Raw genomic sequence first — 18,856 nt, forward strand, 5'->3', positions numbered from 1 at the left:
TAAGTAAATTGACAAAAGAGAAATTAATTGGTAGAACTGTGGATTTTAACCAGTTTATAAAGTAATCTGAAACTTTTGAAAACGAGTTTATCAGTTCTATTCAATGAGAGAGAGATGATTGAGAATTCCAGAGAAAGAGTAAAACATCATCTGCATAAAGATTGATCTTATGTTCTATTTTCTTACACTTTATCCCTTTAATACCTGTTGTTTGCCTAATTGCTACTGCTATTGGTTCAATAAAGATAGCAAACAGTGAGGGGAGAGTGGGCATCCCTGCCTAGTCCCCCTCTGAAGACAGAAGCTAGCTGACATTTGGTCGTTCTTCCTGACACGTGCAGTTGGTGAACTGTATAATGTAAAGTTGCAAATAAGAACTTCCAGTTAACTCTATCAAAAGCCTTTTCTGCATCTAGAGATAATATACTAGTTTCTATGTTTCTACTGTAAGAGAAATCTATCAAATTAAGTAATCTACTTGAGTTTGTGGATGACTGTCTACCCTTGATGAAACCAGTTTGGTCAGAGTGTATTATGAAGGGGGTTACCATCTCTAATCTTTTTGCCAGGGCTTTACAAATTATTTTGAGATCAACATTAATAAGGGAAATTGGGCGATAGCTGGTTGGAAATGTAGGGTCTTTGCCTGGTTTTAACAAGAGACGAATATTGGCTGAGTTCATGTTTGGCTGTAATCTGCCACTCTCTTCGATTTCCCTCACCATTCTGAAAAATGTTGGAGCCAGAATGATCCAGAGTTCTTTGTAGAACTCTGCCTGAAACCCATCTGGAGCTGGAGCTTTCCTATTAGTCATGGATTCAAGGGCTTCCTGGAGCTCCGCTGATGTTAGTGGCGAGTCCAGGACTGTAACTTGGCTGTCTGATAATTTAGGAAGTGTTATCCTGTCAAGGAACTCATTGATCTCGTTATCTGATGGGTTTATCTGTGGTGAGTACAAAGTTTGGTAAAAGTCTCTGAAAGTGTTGTTCATGCTTTCAGGGTCATAAACTATATTCCCGGTTGAGTCTTTAACATCAGATATGGTAGTTTTCTCTTTATTAATTTTTAACTGGCTAGCCAAAAATTTACCTGATTTATTACTATGTCGAATGTTTTCTATTTGTAGTCTTTGTGCTAAAAATTGTGTCTTTTTGTCAATAATTCCATGAAGTTCTAATTTAGCTTTACGTAATTTGTTCATTAATTGTTCTTCTGTGGATGCCTCTAAAGACTTAATGATTTCCTCTAACTCCTGAATACGTTTGTTTTTTGTTTTTTTCTAATGTGATGAGAAAGAGATTATTTTACCTCTCATCACTGCCTTTCCTGCCTCCCAGAGAATAGATGCTGATGTTCCAGGCAGGTCATTATATTCTAAATATAAAGCCCACTCCTTTTTTAACAAAAACAATAAAACCTTCGTCTTTAAGCAGTGATGTATTAAACCTCCAGTTTTTGTTTGGTGGGATTGTCTTCTTGTTTACCAGAGTTAAAGAAACCGGAGCATGGTCGCTGACAGCTATGAGGTGCATCTCAGTGTCTGAAATGTCAGCCAACAATGAGCTGCTGACTAGAAAATAATCCAAACGTGAATGAGAGTGATGGACGTGTGAGAAAAAAGTATACTCTCTACGGTTAGGATGAAGAGATTGCCATGCATCACAAAGCCCATAATCACTCATGTACTGTTTAACTATGTTAGTGGATTGCCAATTGTGCTGAGTCCCAGCTGTACTGAGCCTGTCTGTTAAAGATTTCATCAAAAAATTAAAATCGCCTCCAAGTATAAGTGGACAGTGTATGTGTTCGGAGAGTAAAGAGAAAAAATTATGAAAGAATGAAGGGTCATCAATATTTGGACAGTATGTGCTGACAATACATAAGCTTTGGTTCTGTACAGATATTTTTAACATTATAAATCTACCCTCTGGATCAGAGACTGTGTCCAATACTGTGAAATTGATGTTTTTGTGTATTAAAATAGCTACACCTCTTTGCCTAGAGTTATAGCAGGCAGAGAACATTTCACTCCACTTTCCAGCCTTTCATCTGTGGATGTGGCAGATCTATGAGTCTCTTGTAATAATATTACGTCTGCTTGCACTCTTTTTAGCTGATCAAAAATCTTTAATCTTTTCTCTATGGAGCCAGCTCATGAGACAAACTTTAGTGCACCCATAGATGTGTGTGTGAGTAGCTAAAATATGATGCCTTCACGTGACTAAGATGGAATAAGTATCTAAATGTATAAAATAGTATGCTAATAAGTAACAGAAAAGTAAATAACACTAATAATAATAATAATAAAGATCCAACAGTGTGGTTGTATTATTTGACGCATAAATTATGATATTGTGCTGTGGATTTAATGTATATATTGTGTGTGTGTGTGTGTGTGTGTGTGTGTGTGTGTGTGTGTGTGTGTGCGTGCGTGTGTCGAGTCTGACGCAGTGTTGGAAAGTTGTGTGGTTGTGCCATACAGGTGTAAAGGTACAGAAGCAGGTAAAGAGGAAAGGAAAATACAGATACAGGTTAAAAAAGAAGAAAGAACAAAAAAGAAAAGATGATGGGGTGTGAGGTGGTGATGAACAGGTGACCTCATCATCTAGAAAACGGATTTAGCAGCTGTTTTATCCTGACATGCTCAAACCCAGTGAATCCTGATAGGAATAGTAAATGTCTGACCTGATGCTGGGCTAATACAGCCTGTCTGTCACTCCTTGCTCCTTGTAAAGCTTATTGTCCACGTAAAGCTTATCTACCGAGGTGACAGCCCTCTTCCCATCCTGGATAAACTTTTTGCGCAGCAGAAAGAGGACTTGGTGCCGATCCAGGGTTTCCTTAGGGAACTGGTCATTTACGCTGAAGTCTTTTCCTTTGAGCTCTTTTCCATGGCTTTTAACAAGATCCTTCTACTTAAAATGCTCAAATTTAGCCACGATGGGACAAGGGCTTCTGCTGTCCACTCTTTTAGCTCCAAGGCAGTTCTTCAGCCAATACGTCGGCCATGTTCAGAAGAATAGAACCGGAGATAAAACAAGTTCTGGTTCAGAGCAAGAGTTTATAAAGAAGTTAGCGAGATCCAGCTTTTATTTTGGTAACCAACTTCTGCTTATTGGCAAGCCAATTTGCATATTAGCTAAATGTTTATGTGCCAGCTAAATATTTATTTTCCACGATGTTATTTAGCTCCACACTATATTTTATATTTTTTGATTCAGACTTAAATATTTATTTCTCAAATACTGATTTTGCTAACTAAATGTTTAGCTCCAAAATAAATATTTAGCTGGGATCTAAATATTTATTTCTAAAAATAAATATTTAATTTACAAATTAAATATTTAGTTCCAAAATAAATATTTAATTAGTAAATTAAATATTTAGTTAGTGAATTAAATATTTATTTTACAAACTAAATATTTAGATCAGACCTAAATATTTAGTTTGCAAAATAAATATTTAACTACAAATTAAATATTTTGCTTGCTAATATTTATTTGGAAACTTTAACTTTTATAAATGTATGAATAACATGAAAATATGATTTCGAAAAAGTGAACTCCCAATTTTTTCTCATATGATATGCTAAATAATATGACCAAAAATATTGCTCTTAGATTATGACTGTTTGACTTTACAAATGGCACCCCATACATCTTCTGGGATAGTATTCACTCGTGGTTAACGCATAATAATTTCATTATACGCTCCTTATCTTTTTCTGACATCAAGTATGGTATTAGTTTGGAAAATAAAATGCAGCAATTCACTGTCAATAATTTGATTATTTTCGCCAAATTCTTTATACACCAATGTAAATTTGGCAATATCAAACCGATCTTTATTGTTTTTTTGAAAGAACTTGCATCCTTTATGGATTCTCTTAAATTATGTAGTTCCATGAAAGCCATTTGGCTCTAGAACAATTTGATGAGGGTTTCCTTTACCCCTAATAATGTTGTTTGATGTAATTATTTTTGTTATGATTTCCTGCAGGTTGATATTGAGCTAGGTTAATATTATTGTTTCTGTTTGTACACCTGCCTTTTTTTTTTGTCATGCTCAGAATTCAACTGTAAATACTGATTCTTATGTAAGCCTGTAAGCTTCATTGGTTAAATAAAACTTGTTTAAAAAAAACTTGCATTCTGTTTTTCCGAGGAACTGCGGATGTAGGTAAGCGGAAACGTGGAGAGCATTTTTAGCCAATCAGAAGCGAGAAAGGCGGGACCTTCCTTGGATTCTACGTGAACCAAAGCTGCTAGCAGCGTTAGCTTATTGTTCGGTGTGTGAGGTGAACCTCTGAGGCTCTGCGGCAGCGATGTCTTCAGCTCAGTCTCTGAGAGAGTTTATTAGAGAGCGGCTAACTGCTGCTGCTGCAGAAATATTCTCCGAGTTTGAACAAACCATCGTCCGCTACGAGGAAGAGATCGATCGTCAGCGCAGACTGCTGGAGATCAGCTGGAAACCACAGATCAACTTACACAGAATAGGTATGAAACAGCAGCGGGACTCGTGTGGTTCTACTGAGGACACAATCTCAGGACAGTCTGCTTGGGTCCGTCTGCTGTTCTGAAGCTTTTTGACACAACCGAGGCAGTATATATATATATATATATATATATATATATATGAGAGATTTATAAATATAGATCTTAGAGGTCACACTAGATATTTTTGTTCATTTTGATGACAGGATAATAAGAAACACCTACATGTCTAAGTCTAACATATACCACTAAACTTTCATTAAGTTTTATCTAGCCCAAAGAAGCTTAACAGCATGTCAAGGTTACAATTCTAGACTACTGCCTATGTGTATATACATGTACCTTTGTTAATATTTTTCTTTTAATTATTCTCTTAAGTGTTGGTGCTGCTGTAACAAGCAAATTTTCCCACCCTTGGATCAATAAAGTCTATTCAATTCTATTATTGTTACTTAGTCTGGTCCGTTTGTCTGTCCAGAACTCCCACTGCATTACGCCAGGAGAGATGAGGAGGTTCTGACTGACCAGCAGCTCTGGAACCAGGAGAGGACCTCCAGTTTGGACCAGGAACAACCAGAACCTTTACAGGAGGAACCAGAACCTCCACAGATGAAAGTGGAGCAGGATGAGCCAGAACCTTTACAGATTCTAGAACAAGAGGAGCTCAGCATCAGTCAGGATGAAGAGCAGTTTGTACTGAAGCAGGAGACGGCTACCTCCCTTGTGACTCCTGCTGATGAGGAAAGAGACCACGATGAACCAGAACCAGACAGACACCAGCTCCTTTTTTCACTGTTTCCTGAGGCTGAGAACAGAGCTGCTGCTCCTCCAGGGTCAACAGGTGAGGAGAGCGGGGGTCTATGCTCATTTTCCTTACTGTGACATCACGATAATGGACTTTTAAAAACAACACTTTTTAGGCTTATAGACCGCTTATCGGTCCATGTTAGAGCCCTGCGTGGGACTGTTTTCTTCATCCTGCTCCTGCCCGCTCCCGCTGAATTTCTGACCATTACCGCCCGCAACCGTAACGTGTGTGTTACACTCCCGCCCGCACCCACAGTGTGCATGTCCACTCCTGTCCGCAACCGCAAAACCCGGAAAAATTATTACATCACAATAAAAGAGATGGATTGAGTTTGTGTCCTCTCTGGTCCTGGAGAAAACATGTCATTTTATAGGCTTTACAGAAAGCACATGAATCTTTGTTTCATTTCTCAGGCCTGCACGTCTTTTAACACATTGGTCAGGATTGACGCACTTTGTTTTCATTTAGTTTTGAACCCTTTAACGCCGAGGCATCACCAGGATCACCGGTGACGCCTCAGCGCATGGGATTTCAAATAACTCCTCGCTACTTAAATTGAAAAATCAAAGGATAAATAAAGGAGCTACTGTGTGGTGCTTAAAGGGTTAATGAAATCAAGGCAGTTTCATATTCTATTCTTCTCTGTAATCGGGTAGTGATCGAGGTCACTTTTCTAAGAGAGACCTGAATGAGAAATATTGACGCAATATAGACAACACAGCGCAGTAACTTTTAATAACTTCGTTTTCATACATGTGTATAAAAAATCAACACCATCACATGGTACATAAAATGGGCCGCTTTGCAAAATAAGTACCATATAAACATGAAAAACTGCAGATTTAAAGTTTTTTGCCATATGTTGCAGGTGCTCTGTTTGAAAAAAAAAAATAATAAAAACGTTCAAACTTAGGCAGCCACTCAGTAACACAGGCACCTAATTAACTAATAGCAACAGATTGACTGGCTCAAATAACACTAATAAATAACAAAGATAACATAAAAACCAACAAAAATTAAATTTACTAATTAATCACTGGTTGGAACATTACTGTGGAGGAAGAGAATGTGGCTGACCGACTGCGGTCCCAATCCTGTGCGTCTCTCTTCCAAGATGTGCCCACAGACACTGAATGCCCGCTCTGAAGGCGCACTGGATGCAGGGATACAGAAGATGAAACGTGCCAGCTTTGAGAGCACTTGGAAGTGCTCTTTGTTGAACTTCCACCATTGAAGCACATTGTCTGGGTCTGGGTTGTCAGAGAGCCAGCAGGTGAGATATTCAGAAATTTCATCATCGACCGACTTTGGTGCTGAAGCAATAACATGGTAACATGGGTAACCCGTTATCAGCCACCCTGTGCGAATTTTTCATGGAAGACCTAGAGCAAAAAGCCATAGCCACTTCTCCCCCAAACTGCAATATAAAACTATGGAAATGCTACGTAGACTACATACTGGAAATCATACCAAAAGGACGAACCGAAACACTAACACAACACTTGAATAACATTGACGACACGGGCAGCATAAAGTTCACATATGAGACAGAAACAGAAGGCAGTATAGCATTTATGGACATGAAAATAACCAGGCAGACCGACGGGACCCTAAACATAAACACATATAGGAAACCAACATACACACAGACTAATATCTATTATGGACATCAGAACACCCCACCATACACAAAATGTCAGTAATCAGAACACTATATCACCGAGCAAACATAATAACAGAAGAAAGAGACTGTAAACAAGAGGACAAACACATACAATACGCTTTAAAGACCTGCGGATACCCAACATGGGCAATAAACAAAGGAAAACAACAAACAACAACAGAAAGAAAAGAACAACCAAAGCAAAGAACCAGAAACCCAGAAAGACAAGAACCAAAACCAGTGATAACCTTACCATACATCAGAGGCATAACGGAAAAAATAAGAGCAACAATGAAGAAACACAACATAAACACACCAACAAAACCATACACAACAGTCAGAAACAGACTAGTGCACCCAAAAGACAAGATACCAATTGGACTTAAATGTGGAGTCATTTACGAAATCCCATGCAAAATATGCAATAAAACAAACATAGGAGAAACCGGACGCCAACTCAACACACGAACAATAGAACATAGAAAGGAGTGCGAGAAAGAGGCAAGTCGAAAACACACAAGAGCAGCAAAAGAAGAAGCAGAAAGCACAATAAAAAAATCAGCTGTAACAGATCACTGCATAAGAGAAAACCATATAATGGACTGGGACAACACAAGGATCATAAACACCGAACAACAAAAATACAAAAGATGGATAAAAGAAGCAATGGAGATAAGGAGACGTGGATGTGGGACCATGAACAGGGACGATGGAGTTTACACGTTGGACCGCTCATGGGACTGCATCGTCGGAGAGGGGAGAGCGGGCAGTAGAGGGCGACAACGTCCTCTGCTGCCCGCGGATAAACGGAGAAGGAAGTGACGCCACCATCAGCGTCAGCCTGAGGAAGTTTGCAGCCGCAAACGAAACATAGCGGGAAAACAGGTAAACAACACTGCTCTGTGTTTTAAAAAAGAACTAAGCATGGTGCCCATAAGTTCTTCCAGACATGAGGCACACACATTGGCGACTTTGGAGAGCAAGGGCTCGTGGGCTGCAGCTTGGCAGTGTTCAATGAGTCTCACGGACCACAGCAGTGGAAGTGATGTGCTGGGAGTGGAGTTGTCGGATTCTAGGTCATTGGTAGCATCCTTAAATAACTTAAGGAACACAACTACTGTTTTCAAAGTGTTTCCATTGATCTGCACAATCCTTTGATATTGGTTATTCCTCAGCAGTAATGTGGAGATTTCCTCATGCTGTTGAAGTATGGAATCCAGCATGTCATCATTTGAATTCCATCAGGTCTCGACTGACTGCTTGAAAGATTTTTTAAAGTTGTTTTGCAGAACTGAATGTTTCAAATATTTCACCAGTTTTTTTGCATTGGTCAACAGTTCAGACAGCTCCGCAGTTTCAGCCAACTTGCCTGGTGAAAATGCACTAGACAGAGTGATGTTCAGGATGTGCGCGTTGCAGTTCAGCCTCGTGTATCTACACAGGCCAGCAACTAAGTTGGCTTCACGGTCAGTGACAAACACAACACGGCCAGACAGAAGTGTCGCATCTATTCCAAACTCATGGAGTTTCTGGAACAGTAGTTTCCTGATATCCTCCCCTGTTTTTGACACACCACTCTCGAAGGGAGCCGCAAATAACACCCTGGAAACTAGGTTGAAGTCGTTTGCACAATGGATGGTGCCGGATATAAATGACGTTTTATGATAATCCTCCGTCCATATATCTGTTGTGATGGCGCATCCGTATGTTTCAGTGATGGGCCTTATCTCCACTGCCACTGACGCCTGCAGTGCTTTTGCTCGCCCCTCGACATGTCTGGATACAGTGGTTGGATGAGGTAAAAATATCTTTTACATCAAATTTGCCCTGTTGCGCTATGTCAAAAAAGCCTTTCTCGGCAATGAAATCATATGGCCGTATGTCTGCGCGGCACACTTCCACACATTTCTCAGCAGTCTCTTGTTTAATGTGTGCAGGGAGAAGTGGTTTATCCTTGAAAAGCAGCTTACTTTGACCGGGGAGAACAGTGCAGTTGTGCCACCTCAAGCCAGAGGTGCTGGATTTGTGTCCATTGTAGACTAGTATTTTTGGACATTTATCACAACTGATGAAGTCCAGTTCGTTTCCAGCTTCATCACAAACAATTGAGAAACTCCTCCAATTGTCTGACTTGCCTTGCTTGGTTTTTGTGTCATAAAAACCTTGTTTCAGCTTCTTTTCAACATCAGTTGCCGACTCCATCATACTCATTCCGATCCCGCACTGTTTCTTTTAGCAGACCGTTCCCGCCTACAGCAAAATTCACACCGCCCCCTCTCGCCCAACGCAGCCCTCTAGTCCATGTTACCTCCTGCTAGTGCGCATGTTGGATGCAGAAAGAGCCACAATCGTGTCTTGTTGTGCTGTTGGTTGTTAAATCGTTTTGATAAAAACAACAAAACAACCAAGTTCTACAGAATTCCATTGACACACACTCCTTTCAAGGTAAACACAAGATGTCTTTGGTTGCAAACTATCAGAAGTGATTGGAATGAGCGGATGATGAAAAATTCTCAAATCTGCAGCAATCACTTCATATCTGTTAACTCTTGGCTAACCGCAAGCTAATCAGCACCATATGATTTATAAACTCAAGTTATTGAACCCCATAGCTTAGCTTCATTTTAGCTTCATGCTATACACTAGAGCTGAAACAACTAATCGATTTAATCGATTATAATCGATTATTAAAATAGTTAACAACTTTTTTAGTCATCGATTAGTTGTTTAATAATCATATTTTACCGCATAAAGTCTATTTTTACCACAATCTGACATCGGTTACAAGCTGTTAAATTTGCCGCCAGTGTGTGGCAGTAATGAGCCACTGATCTACCAGTGGAGCCGTAGAAGAAGAAATGAGCCAATGAGTGCCCTCGGTTTTCATGACGTATCACGTTACTGACGCTCATCTTGCTGTGAGAGATGGCGGAACGAGGAAATACGGAAGAAAAATAGAAGCGACAAAATTTTAGAGAAACCCCGGACAAAAACCTCACGAGTATGGGAGCACTTCACTAGATGCATTGAAAAGGCAAAATATGCAAAAACCATCTAGCATGGCACGGAAGCACGACGTCCCTAAGTGAACATTTGAGACGAAAACGTGGGGGCTGAGGAAGAGCACCGCGGTCAAGTGAGCCGTCATTTGGAAGAGCCAGCCCGGTAAGTAACAGAAAATAAACAAGCTGGACTTAGTGTTTTAGCTGAGTTCGTTATAGTGGATGTTAAACATGTTTTTTTGTCGCGTCAGTCTACGGTGTTCTACTTCTGATTGACTAGATGCAATCGTGAATCTCCTCCGTGTTGTGAATCATGCGCTTGCCAAATTTAGCACGTCTGTTTATAAGAATGTTCTAGTTAAGAGAAAAACGGCACAAACCCATAACTATGTTCCTCATTCAAAAAAGGACAACTCTGCGGTGAAAAATATACAGACGAGCTGTGTCCAGGTGAATATAACACAGCATAGTTGTACGCTTTCAATTTTTAAATACAGGAGAAATTCAGAAAAAGTCATTTTTTTACTATTAAAAGGCTGTTTTACTGTCTAACGCTGTAAAACGCCTCACAACACATTTTTATCATGTTTCTTAAACAGTATTACACAAAATAAACATTTTTCACATTTCTCTAGCTAATTTAAACACTCCCGACTCAAAGTAAAAACCTCATGAGCTTCTTACTCTGAGCTTTTTAATAGTAAAAAAATTAGACTTTTTTTCTTAATATCTCCTGTTGCGGGCTATTTTGTAGAACGTAACCCTCAAAATAAATGATCACTGTATATTGTTAATTAATTCAAATAATTTAACATTGATTTAGTGTTGTGTGTGCTGCTTTATTTTATATGTGTACTTATTTCAGTCTATTTGTGTTTCTTATGCAGAAAAAAACAAGCAACGATGGACAACTACATGGGGAACAAGACACTCACCCCCCAGCAATTCATACCACTTACAAACTCTATTCTAAACATGCTGGTAAAAGACATGAGGCCACTATCCATGGTGGAAGGAGCAGGCTTCCAGCTAATGCTAAAAAATTATTCTGGACTGATATTTTGCACTGTTTAGCTCATTTTCTACTGCTGACTGTGTTCATGTGCAATAAAATAGATTGCAGTCAACTGCACAATTCTCTTATGTTTTTTTTTTTCTTAACTGAAATGCATCCATCACTTGTATAGGTTAAATAGCTAAACAGTAACAAACCGATTAATCGATTAATCGAAAAAATAATCGACAGATTAATCGATTATGAAAATAATCGTTAGTTGCAGCCCTACTATACACATACACTCACCTAAAGGATTATTAGGAACACCATACTAATATGAGTTGTCATACTAATACAACCCCTCTTTCAGGGTCCGAAATTAAATTTTTTACTCACCGGCCAAGTTGGCCGGTAGATGATGAAAATCTACCGGCCAAGCATATTTTTTACCGGCCAAAATTCTAAATGATTTAGATCTACCTAAAGCATGTAATTCTATATTGTGTTGATTCCAAACAGAGTGACAAAATAATTAAAACATCAATTAATAAGGAAAACAACTCTTTTGTCATTTTTACTATTTATTTATTTATTTTTAGAGATGTTTTTATGAACTCTTTCATTGAAATCTAGTCAGACTCCTTGTTTTCTCTGTCCATTAAGTCTGGCCTCCTGCTTCTGACACTGTCTTTGTGCCAAAGCATTACAGCCTCATTTGGGTCCTAGTCCTTGATCTCTGGAGAACACAGCTGCACCATGAAAATATCTGAAAGTGTGTCAGGGCTAGGGTTGTCACGGTAACCGGTGTAGCGGTAAACCCCGGTAAAAAAGTTGACAACAATAATAACCGTCTTGTTTAAAAAAATATCTCGGTGGATTACCGCGGCTGCGTTGTAGGCGCGGTGACCCTTACCAGCCACCGTATCATCTGTTGGAAGTTGCCGGCGGCACATGCACACTTTGTTGTTTACGACCAAAACTTTCTTTAAGCTAAAGCTGAAATAATGGCAGGAGGAGACGGCAGCACTTGGGACATTTATTATCCCTCAAAGAAGACACAGTCGGAAGTATGGGCATTTTTTTTGGATATTTGAAGAATGCCGAGGGACAGTTGTCTGTGAAAGGCAGCAACGCTACGTGGCCATCATAATGTAGCCATTGTCTCACGACTCCGCCGTCTCCGGTTTGCCACTTTTCACAAAATCTTCTGGTTGCCACTGGTCCTGGTGGTTTTTCTTCCATGCTTTCGTTCTTTTTTAAACACAGAAAAAAAAGGTTTTTCTTCCAGTTCGACGAGTTTTCTTTTGGAAGGCTGGCTGACTCCAGTTAAAAACCGCCACATTTCACCGCTAGTTTTAACACGAAGCTAACGGCTAACTTGATAAACTGATTGAATGGGATAGGTGGAAATGACGTTGGATGCGGCGTTCACGTTTCGCTTACGTTTGTGTACGCTGCATGCAGGCGGGAGGAGTATCAGAAATCCGTGGAAGATGACTGATAAACATAACTAATTTGGTGCAAACATTTACTCGCCAGGTGGCAGGTAGAGCTCAAAAATTTCCTCGCCAAATGGAGCAATTTACTCGCATTTGGCGAGTGGCAAGTGTTAATTTCGGACCCTGCCCTCTTTGTATCTGAGGGAAGGAGTGACATTCTGAGGCATTTTGATAATGCCTTCAAACGTGTCAAATTCTGATTTGCCAAATTTATCAACGAAGGAGTTAATAAAACAGAATTATTTCCTGATCTAATTCAGTTTCTAGCTGCCTCCTGGTCCGGCCAAACCGGTGAACAAGCATTTTGAAACCATCCTCTCTTTTGACCTCAAGGTCAAAGCCTCTCTGCAACGCTTGCGAGTGATTACAGACACAACGGCTTTTTTAAGAGCCACCTAACAGACTCAAAAGCAAAACAAGCATTCCAGCTTCCTGTTGTCACCTGGAGATATCTCAGACTAGACGAGTCGTATCAGAGCTAATCTACAGGTTCCTGGTACCCAGAAGTTCACTCCACCGGCAGTGTCCATCCCAACCACTTGACCCCCTGGATCGCATGGGAATCACCACACAAGGGTGCGTAGGCTCGGCACAAATTGCGTTGGATGGTTTTATAAATAAATCTCTAGCTTATAAAAGCATACAGCCAAATTGATTTTACACCCCAGACTCCACAATCTCTCTGATACTTAAGAAAGGTTTTGCTAAAACATCTAACTTCCATTCCATCATTTCATCCATTACATTCAGTCACTCCATCTATTACATTCCATCATTTCATTCATACCTTGTTATAATCATTAGTTTAGGAAAATAGAAATAAATTCCTTTTTATAAACTATATACTTGCCTCTGTCTGAATTAACATGAAGTGTGTTTATGGTCCCTGAATAAGTAAAATAAACTAAAGTCTTCTGATTAAACATTCAAATATCAATCAGATGATATTTCATAGTTATATGGAATTATCACATCTTGTTGATCATATAGTACATATGTAGCCAATCCTTAACGCTACATTTTAGATGTTTATTTTTAGGGATGAGTGAGTGCACCACTATTTGTATCTGTATCTGTTCAACCATCTAAATTATCTGTATCTACTCGGAGTGGGAGTGGCATAACCCGGATGTGGGTGTGGTTTAATTGGAAGTGGGTGTGGTTTATATTAGTGCATTATTTTAAATCTGAAACTGATATGGATTGATCAGAAGTTGCTATGTCTATTGTTTATTTGAAAAATATGTACAAGCATTCTCAGAATTGAGATTCAATAGTTGTGATCACAATAGTAAAGGAACTATTGCAGAACAAGTTTTTCAGAAAAATCAGAACATTAATATTTTAGTGCATGAATTAATACATCTGAACTCATGCAGTAACTAGGAAATATGAAATACTAGAACCAGACACAACTTTTTATTGAGAGAGAGAGAGAGAGAGAGGAGAGAGAGGAGAGAGAGAGAGAGAGAGAGAGAGAGAGAGAGAGAGAGAGAGAGAATTTTAACCTGCTGAAGCCCACCACCGATGCATAGTCTCTCATCCTCAGCCCACCACTAAAGTAGTAATATCCAAATCTCTAGCTTTTATTATCTTAGCTTAAATCACGGCATGACAAAAATAGCATGAGGTGATCAGTAAACGGTGTATGGGTAAACTGTATGCTCCACAGAAACACAATTCGGCACAAAAATGGTAGTGTTGTTGGGCATTCTGCTGAGTTTATGGCTTTTTGTCTGACTCTAAACAAGGAAATGGCTGCAGGCAGTGAAGCAGCAGGCAGAAAACTCCGGAGCAACCAGTGACTCTACACCCTAGCCAATAAGCGGCCACTGTTGTGATGATGTCCCAACTCAGCCTTGCTAGGAACCTCGACAGAGCAGAGACTAAAATTGGGAAAAAGTAGAGGGAAAATACCTACCTGTGATCTTGGAAAATGTGGTCAGGCTGAGCTGCAATAATCTGAGTTATATCTGAGATATGTGGATGACACCTGGGTCAAAATCAAAACACAAGAAGTGAAATCCATCACTACGCACATCAACGCCGTGGACAAAAACATCAAGTTCACCGGGGAAAACATAAAGGACAACTGCTTGCCTTTCCTGGACTGCGCTGTGCACTTTGAAGAAAATGGCAACCTCAACATTGAAGTGTACCGGAAGCCCACACACACGGACCAGTACCTCCTCTTCGACTCACATCACCCTCTGGAACACAAACTTGGAGTAATCAAGACCTTACACCACCGGGCAGAACATGTTCCCTCTAAGCCGGAAGGGAAAAAGAAGGAACACACACATATAAAGGAATCACTTAAAACATGCGGCTATCCTAATTGGGCGTTTATAAAGTCAGCAAAGATGCACTGAAAAGAAGACCAGACACTAGCGAGGGAGGATAAGAAAGACAGACGCAACAACCTTGTCATCCCCTATGTAGCCGGTGTATCAGAGAAACTCAGGAGGGTTTTCTCCAAACACAAGATACCAGTGTACTTCAGGCCCAGCAACACACTCAGACAGAAACTGGTTCAGCCGAAAGACAAAACTCCTAAACACAAACTGAACAATGTGGTGTATGCTGTACAGTGCAGCAAGGAATGCCCAGACCTCTACATCGGAGAAACCAAACAGCCACTTCACAAGCGCATGGCACAACATAGAAGAGCCACCTCCACGGGACAGGACTCAGCAGTTCATTTGCATCTAAAGGACAAAGGTCACTCTTTCGAGGATGCCAACGTTCACATTTTGGACAGAGAGGACACATGGTTTGAAAGAGGAGTAAAGGAAGCCATTTATGTCCACTGTGAGCAACCACCTTTGAGCAGAGGCGGTGGTTTACGACACCAACTGTCTGCCATCTATAATCCAGTTTTGAGATCCCTTCCCAGATGCCTCAACACCCACGCATATCCTGGGCCATCTGACCTCAGGAATTCACATGATAGGGTGGGGCCAGGCTTCACAATGAGCTCACCCGAAACTCTGGCTGAATAGGACCCACACCCACGCTCACACCTTGGCTCATGAAACGTCTTCAAGCAACTCAAAGAAGTCCAGACGCTTTTCTTTCAAAGCTCATTAGACTACAATGACCTGGATGACTGAGAACCTTCACAGACAATCTGAGTTACTCTGAGTTGTGTCCTTTGAAAACCAGCTGTAAAATAGCCAGAGTTCCCATCACTACATACCACTAGGCCACTGAGAAGTTAAGTGTTGACAAAACACAAATGGGCAATTAAATAATGCCCCTTTTATGACGTAATTTTCTCTCACATATTTGATCCGGTGATCACAACAGGATTCCACAGTTTCATAAGGAGGTATAATTGTCTGCTCCTGTAGCTTAAAAGCATTAGAAACATGATAAATGTGGTTAATTGTGAGTTAACTATGAAACTCATGCTACTGATCATGATTCATTGTTTTGTCAATTGATGATCCAAACTTTTAAAATAATCAACATTTCTTTTGTCTTTTAGCCTGTCCAGAACTTCCACAGCATCATGTCTGGGAAAAGGAGGTTCTGACTGACCAGCAGCTCTCTAACCAGGAGAAAACCTCCAGATTGGACCCGAAGGAACCAGAACCTCCACTGATCAAAGAGGAACAGCAGGAACTCTGTATCCATCAGCATGAAGGGCAGTTCATTCTGAAGCAGGAAAATGTTACCTTCATGGTGACTTCTCCTGAAGAAGCAGTCTGCTGTGAACCAAACAGGAACCAACCCTTGAGTCAGAGTTCTACTGAAGCTGGGCACCGAGATCATGATGGATGCAGGAATAAAAACTCAGAACCAAACAACAGTGAAGAACTGATACAAAATAAAAGACAGCAGCAAACCAAAGATCACAGAGACAGTGTAGACAGTCAGAAACTAAAGAAACCCAAGAGAGTTCACAGAGGTACGAGATCATTTAAAATCTGTTCTTTAAGTCATCAAATAAGAACTCACACAGGTGAGAAACCATTTAGATGTGGTACTTGTGGTAAATGTTTCTCACTGAATAGTATCTTGACAACACACATGAGAACTCACACAGGTGAGAAACCATTTAGTTGTGAAACTTGTGGTAAATGTTTCTCACTGAATAGTACTTTGACTAAACACAGGAGAACTCACACAGGTGAGAAACCATTTAGTTGTGAAACTTGTGGTAAATGTTTCTCACTGAATAGTACTTTGACAGTACACATGAGAACTCACACAGGTGAGAAACCATTTAGATGTGAAACTTGTTATAAATGTTTCCTACGGAATAGTTCCTTGATTAATCACATGAGAACTCACACAGGTGAGAAACCATTTAAATGTGAAACTTGTGGTAAATGTTTCTCACTGAATAATACCTTGACAACACACATGAGAACTCACACAGGTGAGAAACCATTTAAATGTGGAACTTGTGGTAAATGCTTCTCACTGAATAGTACCTTGACTAAACACATGAGAACTCACAAACGTGAGAAACCATATCCTTGTAAAACTTGTGGTCAAAGTTTTACTGACAGTAGTCACTTGACAACACACATGAGAATTCATACACGTGAGAAACCATATAGATGTGAAACTTGTTATAAATATTTCTCACAGAGTGGTGACTTGACAACACACATGAGAACTCACACAGGTGAGAAACCATTTAGATGTGAAACTTGTTATAAATGTTTCTCACGGAATAGTTCCTTGACAGAACACATTAGAACTCACACAGGTGAGAAACCATTTAAATGTGAAACCTGTGGGAAATGTTTCTCTCAGAGTGGTAACTTGACAGCACACATGAAAACTCAACACTAGTGAGAAATCTTTTCTAGGTTTGGTCCGTAGAGCGAGATTCAGCCAAGCATTTTATTTAAAGGTAAACTATGTAAGTATTGAATAACAGTGACATCCTGTGGTCAGATTTGGTTACTGAAGTTTGTATGTTTTAACAACCATGAAATACTATCTGTGTTTTCACAATTATAAACTACCTTTAAATGTGTGTGTGTGTGTGTGTGTGTGTGTGTGTGTGTGTGTGTGTGTGAATGAACAAGATGTTTAAATCAAATGTCTGAATAACCTGTGCTTAAATCAATTAATTTAAAAGGAATATTGTTCTTACAATGACCCATTTATTTCACAAATCGGTATGTGTTTGATTTAACAAGTGAATCATTGTCATTAAGGTTGTAAATCACCTTACATAACAGTTTTAAAGATTCTCATTCACAAAGTGTTAAAACATCTTTGTATCTGAAGAAGGAATGGCTTTCTGAGGGATGTTGGTAAAGACTCAAACGTGTCAAATTCTGATTTGCCAAACTTGACCAAAACTCATAACATTGTGGTTTACTAAAACAAGTATTCCCCATAATTTCAGTTTCTAGCTTACTCTCGAACTGGCCAATTTGGTAACGAGCAGTTTCGAGACATCTCTTTTGACATACAGTCAAAAGCCTCTTTGCGCACTACAAGCTGACACAGCCAAACGGCTCTTTTAAGAGCCAAACATCCACCTTGGACGCTGACAAGCATTCCAGCTTCCTGTTGTGACCTGGAGACATCTCAAGACCGGACATGTCGTATCGGAGCTAATCTATAGGCTTCGGATACCTTGGGGTCAAGGTCTGCCCGACTTCTGACAGTCTGGATCTGCTGGGGGTCTCCACAAGGGTATTGTAGACACGACAAATTGCGTCTGATGACCTTTATAAATACGCAACAAATTCTTTTGCAACCCAGATTTCACGAGTTCTCTCAGATACAAAGAAGGTTCAGCTAAAACATCTAGCTTCCATCACACCACCTCACATCTCATTATTCATATCTTGTCATGTATAAATTATTAGTTTAGGAATAAGAATTAAATTCATTTTATAAACTATATACCTGACTGTCTGAATTAATACGAAGAAGGGCTGGGCGATATATCGATATTCTTTAAATATCGGTATAATTTTTAAACAAGATATAAGATGACTTTATATCTTTTTTATCGATATAACTGGCCAAACTGCTATGCTAGCGATTAGCCGCTATGCTAGCGACATGTTGCTCCGTCTCTAAGCGGCTATTACGTGTATTCTCACAAGTTTGCTCAGTCTGAGAGCCTCTGGGCAAATGTGCTGCTCTAAACTTTGCATTTGGCCTCCTGGTTTTTAATTATTTGGGGACGTTCAATGCCAACGGAGTTCTGTTCTATTTCGTCTAGTCTTAGCCCTTAAGCTAGCTGCTATTGGAAGGATGATCTCCGCATCAGCCAATCATGAAGAGCTTAAATGTACGCCCACCAATAGTGGGCCCCCTCGTGGTATATAACCGCAGTGACCCCACTGCTCACCTCCTTTTTCTCTTCATGCCAAGCTTGAGAGCTTTATTAAAGAGCAAATATTATCTCAA

The 18,856-nt window shown here is 39.8% G+C and overlaps 1 protein-coding gene across 1 annotated transcript in view; it reads left to right on the forward strand.

The window, feature by feature from the left end:
* The window catches only part of LOC107373187 (uncharacterized), a 56,211-nt gene extending 37,870 nt beyond the window's left edge, over positions 1-18,341 (forward strand). The window contains exons 18-22 of the mRNA XM_070542348.1: positions 2,737-2,868; positions 4,001-4,016; positions 4,312-4,497; positions 4,973-5,335; positions 15,954-18,341. Coding sequence (XP_070398449.1) covers positions 2,737-2,868; positions 4,001-4,016; positions 4,312-4,497; positions 4,973-5,335; positions 15,954-17,272 — 2,016 coding nt within the window. The 3' untranslated portion in view covers positions 17,273-18,341. The remainder of the gene's footprint in view (positions 1-2,736; positions 2,869-4,000; positions 4,017-4,311; positions 4,498-4,972; positions 5,336-15,953) is intronic.
* Positions 18,342-18,856: the final 515 nt, after the last annotated feature.

This window comes from Nothobranchius furzeri, chromosome 2 (assembly GCF_043380555.1).
Source record: "Nothobranchius furzeri strain GRZ-AD chromosome 2, NfurGRZ-RIMD1, whole genome shotgun sequence".
Taxonomy (NCBI): domain Eukaryota; kingdom Metazoa; phylum Chordata; class Actinopteri; order Cyprinodontiformes; family Nothobranchiidae; genus Nothobranchius; species Nothobranchius furzeri.